Source organism: Phalaenopsis equestris, unplaced genomic scaffold (genome assembly GCF_001263595.1).
Source record: "Phalaenopsis equestris unplaced genomic scaffold, ASM126359v1 Scaffold000186, whole genome shotgun sequence".
Taxonomy (NCBI): domain Eukaryota; kingdom Viridiplantae; phylum Streptophyta; class Magnoliopsida; order Asparagales; family Orchidaceae; genus Phalaenopsis; species Phalaenopsis equestris.
The window spans coordinates 221,708-232,718 of NW_018164628.1; the positions used below are offsets into that span (position 1 = coordinate 221,708).

Sequence of the window (11,011 nt, forward strand, 5' to 3'; positions counted from 1 at the left end):
CACATAAGTGGAAAAGATATATATATATATATAAGCATTATTTAGATGTTTTAGCTTCAAATATCACTTTGTTAGAGGCTGTGGGGTAGTTATCTCAATGTTTGGTCACAGTTAAATTCTTTTGAGAAGTAGGGTTTTGTATCATTTGTGAGAGAATACAACTCGGTAGAAGAACTCGTACCGTGAATAGAGTGATAAAGAGAAAGATAAATAAGAGTCTTTTGAGAGTTAAACTCACTATCCTATGTGTGTATCAATTGTTTTGCTAAAAAACTTCAAAAAAAATCCTACTCTACGTAAAAATCACGTTCATACTAGTTTCATAAGCTTTAGTATTCTATTTCCAAAATATGTTATTATGGGATTATACCATTAATTGCAACTTTATTAGTTTATTATGTGCTTCTAAATGAAAGTTGTGTGAGAGAGGTGTTAAATTGGGCTAATGGGTAGAATTAGGGTATGACCCTAATTTGACTTGGCCTGATGCGTCTAACTTCAAAAAATTTTATCTCAAATTAAACTAGTCTTCAACCCGACTGACTCAAACACAACTCGAGTAACCTATTTGAATATATTTTTAGGTTAAATTCGATTCTAGTCCCAATTTATAGTTCATAACATATATATATATATATATATATATATATATATATATATATATATATATATGTTCGTTTGGGAAGGGGTCGGGGTGATTTTAGAAGTGAATAGTTAATTTTCTTTATTCCTTTGTCTTCTACGATCAATTGAAGAGAGAGAGAAAGAGAGATGAGAAATTTAAATCATGGTTTGCATAATTGCATTAAAGTTATAGATTCCTTCTAATATGTCCCTTTCACCAAAATAATAATATTTCCTAAAAGGTTCTCAAATAACGTTAATCACAATGTACTTACATGTCTCATTATACTGAGACCATAAATCTTTCTTTATGGTAAAAATCATGGCTATAAGATTTTGTGATGAATCGTCATTATAAATGATATATTATTTAATCTTTAGATTTAGTACAACCAATATATTGCGATGCTTCTGGTCTACAGTCAATACCCTTTTATGTGTGTCAAATTTGTGTTTTTTGTACATTTTAAAAGTTTTAATTAAGCTGAAGTGTATTTCATGTGGCCTCCTCTAACGAATGCCTTGGCATACTTTTGAGTGCTTGTGCTTTAATTTCTCATTTGAGTCAAATAAAGCTTATATTAAGTCAAGCTTTGAGGTTGCTCGAGTTAATAAATTAATCTTATCACTATTACAATGTATTCATTCGTCAATATGTTAATCTTTTTATCATAGAAAATTATTGAATAATAAAGATATTTGAACATTAACAAACAAAAAAAAAATTTTGCTTGCCTGATATAATTAAGCTCATGTCGCTCAAATTTTATCTCCCATTTCACGCAAGTAAGAAACTTAATGCATATTGTCATGTACATAGCATACTTGATCATTTATAAAGAAACTTAATGAATATTGTCATGTAGATAGCATATTTAATCATTTATAGTGGATATATTATCAAGCAAGTCCGTGAGATGATTTTAATATAAGTTTATATTAGGTTTTTAAGAACTTTGATGCCTTTTTTAATAATAGTTAAAGGGTTCATATGTAATATGCATATAATCAACTCTAATACTGTTAATATTGTTACAACTGTTGAAGAAAATTTACAATAGTAATGATATTCTTAAAGAAAGATTCATGGTTACACGAGAAGATTAATGCTCCTTACTAAGCTAGCTTTGAGGTAAATATCCTTATTTTAGAGGGCATATTTGATTGGTGATAGGATACCTATTTAGAATATACATTATACAAAAAAAAGTTGACCCGCAAAGGATTCATAATAATGGTTGCAACTTAATATGAACTCAATTTTAGTTAAGTTATAGATAATTGGGTTCAATTGAATTGTAGGCATAAGTATGGTCTTAAGCCAAACACAGGGACTAAGCATATTATATAGTTGGGATCGACCTATTGAAGAGATTAAGAATCAAGTTGACAATTAATGTGGTTTAAATCATAGCCATTAAATGCTTGAACTAAGGCCAAATAGGTTGATTTTAGCATACTAGGGTTAATAATGCACCATGGAAATCTCTTTGGACTAATCCAGGGGGATAATCTAGACTTGATTATTCAGTTATGTTTATCATAGAAGAAGTTGAATACTTTTCTGAGGATTATTGAGCTTTATTGATCAATTTAGTCTAACACAATATGGTGATGGGTCAATCAGCGACTATGTTGGCTTAATCATAGATTAATTAGGTTAATTAAGAAAAAAAATAACTTATTTTAGGTTTTATTATGTCTATTTGACTAAGAAGGGTCAGCTTAAATAATAAATTATGTTGATTATGATTTAAATAAGTTAAATTGATCGAGTAAATCTTATTTAATGATTTAATTAGGTTGATTTATGTTTGGATTTAATTATGTGAGCGGGTATACTTTAATGAGAATCAAAGTGTGGTCAAGCAACAAAATTACATTAAATTTATTAAATTAATCTATTTTGAAGGTTCAATGGGGTTAACTTGATGAAAATAAGATCGGTTAGATCAACTAACATTAATAATTAGATTAGATCAAGCATTTAAATAGTAATTTTGGCATACCCTAATGTTTGGGTTTGGTTTGTTTTAAAAGTTAGACTTAATTTGGACAACTCTATGATGGAGGTGGGGTGACTTTTAAATGGGATAAAGTGCTAAATTTACTATTGATGTTTAGTATTAAGTCTAAAGATGTGATGTGGAGATCTTAGCGGGTAATTAAAAAATTTAGAAGGGAATGATGACTAAAATATCAAGACTAATCTGAATTAGGCAATCTTGGGCTGATTTGAAATATCTCTTCGAAAAGTGGCTCAAAATTGATTAAAGGGTTGAAAATGATTATTGGTGGTTAAATTTTGATGTATACATATGATCTAGAGTAAATGGGTGGTTTTGGATGTGTTTATAATAAAATTGAGGGATAGGGAACATGAAGAGCTATGATGAACGATATGAAATTGTTGTAAGGTTATGGTTATTGGTTTATTGATATTATAAGAAGCTTGGGACATGGATAAAAGAGTGGTTAAAAATTTAGAGTAAGTGTTATGGAGAATTAATAAAAACATCAAAATAAAGGTTAAGATAAATACTTAATCTCCATTAAAGAAAAAAAAATTAAGTCACCAAACACCAAACAACAAGCGATAAAATTCTCACTCGAATATTTTATTCAACAATTGATTAAAGGTAATTACACATCATCCTTATTTATATGAATTACAACGATAAAAAAAAAAGTCAAAAAAAAAAGATGAGGAAATTTTTAAGGATGATGTATGATCATTAGTGGAGAAATGTGTTCACCACTTTCATAATTTATTAAACATCCGAATTTGAAAATTCAATTTTTATAAAAACTTAAAATTTAAATAAAAAAATTAAATTTATTCTTTATATGTCTCATGTGATGGGTATTTAATGGACTTTAAATTAGGCACTTTCTTGTGTTTTTTGCTTTTGCTCTTATAAGTGGACATTTGGCTTCATTTGTTTGAGAGTTTTAATGTGTTTTGGTGATCACTTGATTCTAATAATTTATTCTTTATTTTTTAGTATATCTCATTCTAAAACTATTTAATGCATATTGGTAAGAGAATAAGGAAAATACATAAGATGTAAGCTTAAAAAAACTCATCAAATTTATTCGCCAAGAAAATAAATCTTCAAACTCTTCCTCACTTGCATGTAAATGAATCATAACTAAAATATGATACCTGGTCTATTAAAGGGGGTGAAATTTACTATAATTACAACTTTGATGGTTGAGCCATTACACACAACGTAAGGGGAAAACTCCTAAACAAAATTATTGTATCATGACGGCTTCCCAAATCCATTGTAATACCAAATATGACAAAGGTAAGTGGCCTTTTGATGAGATAAAACACTCAAATTTGCTATTGATATTTGGTATTAGGTCTAAAGATGTGCTGCAAAGATTTTGGTGGGTTGTTAAAAAATTTAAGAGGGAATGATAGGTAAAATATGAAGACTATTATGGATTATGCTATTTTGTACTCATTTGAAATATCTCTTGCAAAATAGCCTTAAGATTGAGTAAATAGCTGTTAATGATATTTAGTGGTTAGCTTATGATGTGTATTTATGTTTTGGAGCATATAGGTGGTTTCAAATTTGTTTAGCCGAGAGGCATGAAGAGGGGTATAGAATGGTTGTGGGCTCTGGTTGTTGGTTTATTGATATTATATGAATCTAAGGACACAAATGAAAAAAGTGGTGAAAAATTTAGAACAAGTGATATAGATGATTAATACATAACTTAAAAGAAAAGTAAATATAAAATATGTAATCTCACCAAAGTAAAATGCAACACTTTTAGCCATCAAACACCAAACAACAAAACTAGAAAATTTTCACTCAAATATTTCATTCAACGACTAATCAAAAGTCATTATATGTCAATCCTATTTATAAGTATTACAATGATAAAAAAAAGTTACAAAAAGAGAAGAAAAATTTGAAGAGTGGTAGATAATGCTAACCATTTTCCTAATTTATTAATATTCTTATGTGCACTCATAAAGCATCATAATCGGAAAATTCAAACTTTCTAGAAACTTAAGTTGAAATATAAAAGTTAAAATACAAAAAAAAATATTTCTTCTTGATATAACTCTTTTGATGGGTCATGAATGAATTATTAATTGGACACTTTCTTGGGTTCTTGTAAGTGAACATTTAACTTCATTTGCTTTAGAGTTTGAATGGCGCATGCAGCTGGTGCGTGGTTTGTATATATATATATATATATATATTTGTTAGTTATATCTCATTGCACCGCTTAATTTTTCTATTTAGAAAAATGAAATGAATTTATGTAAATAACCTTACATTATTCCACATCACTGAGTTCATAAAAGAAAATTAATTATGTTTGCAAATCAACCGATTGGCTCAAGTTGCCTAATTTAATTTAAATTAAGGGCATTATGGCTTGAGTAATTTAATAATACGTCAATTGTACCTTTTGGGTTTAGCTTATGTGCAACTAGCAGATGGCTCAACCACATAAGTGGAAAAGCTTCATCATATTTAACAATAACCATTTAATAAGAGGATAAATTAATATAGAATGTGTACATTAAAAATTTGCCCGACCGAATTTCTTAGTGGGCCAATGTTGAAAATCAACGTCCGACTACGACACAGCTTGAATAACCAACCCAACCCGAACGATTGACCCGACCCGGACAACCGATCCAGAGGGACGATTGACCCAACCCAGGCGACCGTCCGAGCTTGGGCAATCGACACAACTTAGATGATTGAATACGACGGTCAGCCACGGTCCTACATATATAAAATACCTAAAATAACACGTAAAACCCTCACAGGAGTAGAGTTAGAAATACTATATTTATATTGTACTAACGAGGGTTCCCCTCTCTTTCATCACTTATTAAAAAAGATTTGAATATATAAAATTGTCACAAAAGCCTACGAGTATGCCCATTTTGTCATAAAGAGACAAGTCGTTTAATTCTCATCCTTGTATCTCTACACTTCTCATCCTTGTATCCCTACATACAGTCCCTTGCATCTTATTATTAAGAAAGTTGATTGCTTCAAGTTTAAACAAAGTTTCTCTTTTTTAGTTGAATACATCCAATGGAGTCCTAAACATATTCGTACTCGAAACTCCACACAGTTATGACTCCTGTGCTCCAGCTGCTCCTACATCACTAACATCAATTTTTCTAGGTCAGCCATATCTGATCAAATTATTTTCATCTCTCTGCTCCCAACTTGTGGATGATAAAGCGCAAAATTTTTCGCATGTCTGATCGCGCAAGTTGGGGAAAAGAGGAATCTTCCGGCGGAGAAATAGACGAGCTCATACCGCGAAAGATAGGGCATCCTGATCACCACCGGGACGACGACGACGACGAAGACGAAGACGACGGAGTACAACACGAGAGGCAGGAACAGACCCGACTTCCACAGATTTCAGAGCATCGGAGGAAAGAAGACGAGGAGGAGGACAAGAAGCAAGAGAGATTCCCCGGAAATAGAACGAAGATCCGATCGAAAGTTAATAAGATAGTACTCTTGCCCCTCAGGCAATTCAACAAACACCGTGAGCACGAGAAGAAGAAGGCTGCAAACAGGCGTAATATTAGCGCTCCTTTTCCTTATGATGGGGAGGATTTCGGAGGTAGGCCTTCTTGCTACAATTTTGCACCTTCTTTACCTTTCAAACCTCGCATAGCTGAGACCATGAAAAAACCGGAAAATTCGTCTTATTACTATTTCTCCAAATCCCTAATTGAAAAGAACGATTTTTACTCCTCTGATTGTAATGTTCATCGTGAAATCCCTCGCTCTTACTCAAAATAAATGCTTTTCTCTGAAATTTTCAGATTTATTTCTTTCCACACCGGTAAATTGGCCCCTTCTCCTTCTTCTTATTCTTTCTATTGAGCATCAGCTTACTTTTCCAATCGTAGATACATCCGAATCTGTGGATTTTCTCAGTTTTCGTGTTGCTTATCAGCTGAGTTAGAATTGATTTCTTTTGGGGTGATTGGAGAGGCTGCGTGCCGATTAACAATTAAGTCAAATCTATTTTATTTACGGGAAATTTTGGGATTGATGAACATTGGTATTTTATGTATTAGTCTGGTGCTCCTTAATCACCGCCATCTATATTTCAAGCTAAATAATCACTTAAATTTGTTGATATATGTGCTGACAGAGGGTGTGATTAAGTGGAATCTCATAACCCAATAAATTTTTTTCCATTAATAGGACATTCCTTCTTGGTTAAATCCTCTCTTCAAATTTGAATTTAATATAGCCTTCTATGGAATAATATGTGAGGAAAACCTGTTGAAAGGTTTCCTTTTTGGTATAATTACATATTTACCTTTCCTTCGGAGTTTAAGGAAGTAAATGTTCAATCTGATGGTAAATTTTGGAAATTTTGTGTCTGCTTGCCTTCATTAACAAAAGGAAGGAGAATCTGCATACATAATATATAAACTTTTATGTATTTACATGTCTGATATTTAAATTTTTTTATGTAATATTATATTCTCACAATTACATCAAAATATATACATGAATTTTTGTGTTTCAGTTTAAACTGTAATACTAGTAATATATATATTTTTTAATTCAAATATTAAATGTTTTATAATTAAATAACAAAATTTAAGTGACAGATATGTAATTACACCAGAAATATGTGATATCCTTGTAGATCTCCAACAAAATAAATATTTGAGTCTACTGTGGGTGCTTTGTCAGATATATGCATGTATATTTCTTAAAAAAATTTAAAAATATATAGTAATTATATAAATCCGAACATATGAAGCTAAAAATCTAAATAAACTAATTGTTAAAGTCATATTTAAGTTATTTTTTAAATCAAAGCCTATTTTTAGTTCTGGCATTTTAGCATATATATATATATATATACGTGGGTTATCGAAACACAGTTTTTCAGAGAAAAAAAATATATTGCACACTTTAACATTTATATTAGATAATCTAAATGAAATGAATCCAATCTAAAACTTTTTAAATGAAGATCTGAGCCACACAGTTTTTTTGAGAGGAAGTGATGAAGACTACAAAGCTGAAGCTGAACTGCTCCACATCTGAGGAATCGTGCATGAAAAGCATTATGTTTCTTTCATTTGAATAATATTAAATTTACACGGAATGATTATGTTATTCTGAACTACATAAATATCATTCGCATATCAAAAATAGGTAAAATTAATATCATTTTGTATGTGAAGCTGTTACAAGAACTCTAGTTTTTATCATAATAGCAAGAAAGAATGGTCATGGCATCACCCCCCGCACCCCCACCCACAGACACACCACAAATTATAGCTTCCACTCTACCACTTGAGCATATGGCAGACCAGCACCCCTTCTAAGTGCAACGAAAGTCACCAGTCCAGACCACATGTATTCTCGATCACTTGTTAATATCCCGTCCAGGTAAGCATTCACTGGAATGTGCAAAAAACTACTTCGAAAAGGGAGACAAACATAAGTTTTTATTGAAACATGTATTTGATTTTAATGTGGTTGAATACGTAGCACATTGGTTGGCTTCCAAGATACCGGCTCCAAGGTGCAGGTGCTTATCCTGCCTATTTTTTTCTTATATGTAAGTAGAAAATTTTAATGTTAAGATTGGGTCTAAGTAGTAAAGGGATGGAATTTTCATTCTTTAAATGAAATTAGCAATCTTTATAAAACCTTTCAAGAGTGAAAGCTGAAGCATCTCTAAACAAAAACTTCTCAATGAATACAAGAAGACTGCCTAACAACAATGGTGTGACTTTTCATATGATTGAGCTTTTTAATTGTAATCTATGAATAGAAGTACATTTGTGAGAGGTGTGTATATGCGACAAATTATATATATATTTATATATGTATATGTATATATATTGCTTTATATCAAATGCTTTGTAAAATAAAAAGAATTGCTATCTGCTTTTGAGCCTTTCACACAGCATGAGACTCTTTCAATCGCTTCCCCACATTCACCCTGCAACGATAATATTGAAAATAAACGATAAATAAAAATCGACGGGCACACAAATTTACTTTAAAGAAAATTTATGTGGTTGAAAATCATAGGAAGAGGAGAAGATTTCAGTATGTCGAAAAATAGGTACAACCAGAGAGTGGAGACCCACATGAGGTGACCTTGAAACCTTAATAACATGTAAATTACACTACAATATCATAAATCAAGTTTATCGGTTTCAGCCCCAATAAAAATTGCGTCGCAATTTCCAACACATAGTTCTATGCATTATCAGCCTTCATTGATGTATCATTCCTAAGCCTTCATTTTCTAATACATACATTAAGAGTTGCCACTTGTTGTCATTGCTTCTACCTCTAAGCTGTTCACTTTTCTCAGCACTTTCAGACTCATACAATTTCCTCACTTTATTGTCATCTTCAATTCTGCCATCATCAAATTTCTCTTTACAATTCTCTCAGCATGATATCTCCACACATTTTTAAATTCAAGTATGATTGATGTTACTTCTACATTGTATCATCATCTTTAATATAGTAATTTCTTTACACATCATTAATCTCTTCTCATTTATGCATAAGCCTGATGATTGCAGGCAAGGTTAGGATCACATACCTTCCCAATTGCTCTGCATTATAGTGCTCTTAGTTGATGGTGATTCCATGCTTTCACCACAGAGTTGCATGCATTCTACGATTCCACTTTCTCCACATTTCTCTCCTTTACAGATCATATTCACTCAATGTTGTGACCGGTTGAGATATTTCCATTAATTAGAACATTATCTCGATGTAACCTTCATTTCTTTACGCATGCTCCCTTAGTTGTTTTTTCTTAGAGAGTTTATGTGATCCCTATTGTAGCTGATCAAACTTCATAACAGAGGCATTTACCAAAGATGGATGGACAGAGAAATAGATAGATAGAGATAGACAGAGAGTGAAAGAGAGAGAGAGAGAGAGCGAGAGATAGGGAAAGGAGAGAGGGGGAGGGAGGAGGGATATGCAAGTCCATATTAGGAGGAATTTAATAAAAAATGAGATTAAAATGCTCAAAAAGAATTTTTTGGATATGTTAACAAATCTTAAACCCAAGGGTGCATTTTTCTCGACATTTTGGTAAGTTTATCATTCCTTATAAACTAGAAGTCTCATGTATGGGATTCTGACTTGAGTTTATTAATTCAAAAGCTAAAACTCACATGATACGTTCAGTATTAAACTTTAACACATGTACTTTTTTTCCCAAGTAATAAGAAAATCTTTCTATTTGATGGCTGTCTTCCATAATAGTTAGATTAAGAGATACCTAAATTATGAACCACTTATTCTAAAGAATGTTCTTCATGTTTTAAGGTTTTATACTAACCTTGTGCCCATTAAAAATTTCTCCCATGAAATGAACTACAAAGTAACACCTTTTCACTTGTTAAATGTTTTAGAATTATGAGAAGAGGAAGCTAATTGGAATTTTAATGAGTGTCAATAATAACCTTTTAATTGAAGGATTTTATGTGAAAATCATGCTAGTCAAAGAGTGTCAATAATACTCTACCATTATAACAAATTAAACTTATTCTTCGCCCTCCTCAAAACGTAAACACCCCAAATCATGCCACCTATAGATATAAATATATGTATTTAAGAAGAACTATTCCATTTTTAGAACTAATACAGACTCAATGATCTTCCTCAAATAACAAAAATGATAATTACAGTTTGTGAGCATACGTCCCATAATATTCTTGAAGATGAACCAGTGACCTTGACTTGTCAATTGTTATTTGAAAGAACTTACGGCCGTACCTAATGCCCATGCCCATTATATTATGCAGATCTCACGTTGTATCACTCAGAAATTTTCATCATCCCACAAAAGTCTGCTGTGATATCAGACATCATTTCAATTTAGAAAATATTACACGGGGCATTGTTCAAAAAAGCGTTGATGAAAACAATGAGAGTAGAGACTGAAGAAGCATTAGGGAATAACAAGGCATATGAAAAGAATTAATAGATGTCAACTTTCACTTGTATTTGCAACAATTAGGCATTCAAATGCATTTCTTCATGGCGATCTAAAGATGAAAAGGTGCACGAATATTCGTTCGACTTTGGAGGGGGATTTGGAATCAATAGGTTCCAAAACGTAAGAAAGTGTTGCATGGTCTCAATCAATTATTCAGTGCTTGATTCAGGCATTTGCCAACAAGAATAACAGTCACAAGATATAAATAAAGTCAATATGCTGACATCTTATGAATTAAGCACTTAGATACAAGGAGAGTAATGGCTTTATTTGTGTATGTTGTTGATATGTTCAATTAGAGACTTAAAAAAAAGCTTATAGAGGAATTGAAGTAAAGCTTATAGAGGAATTGAAGTATTTTTTTTTT

The 11,011-nt window shown here is 31.5% G+C and overlaps 1 protein-coding gene across 1 annotated transcript; it reads left to right on the forward strand.

The window, feature by feature from the left end:
• The first annotated feature begins 5,610 nt into the window (after positions 1-5,610).
• Positions 5,611-10,938, forward strand: LOC110022343. The gene is made up of 2 exons (XM_020721221.1): positions 5,611-6,252; positions 10,451-10,938. Exons 1-2 carry the CDS (start codon positions 5,850-5,852, stop codon positions 10,525-10,527), a joined length of 480 nt encoding a protein of 159 aa, XP_020576880.1. The 5' UTR covers positions 5,611-5,849; the 3' UTR covers positions 10,528-10,938.
• Positions 10,939-11,011: the final 73 nt, after the last annotated feature.

What these genes read in the sequence shown, in the direction of transcription:
- LOC110022343 (XM_020721221.1), top strand. Translation starts at nt 5,850, where the DNA reads ATGATAAAGCGCAAAATTTTTCGCATGTCTGATCGCGCAAGTTGGGGA. An exon ending in TGATGGGGAGGATTTCGGAG is followed by an intron (nt 6,253 to 10,450) that starts GTAGGCCTTCTT and finishes TATATTATGCAG; the next exon opens with ATCTCACGTTGTATCACTCA.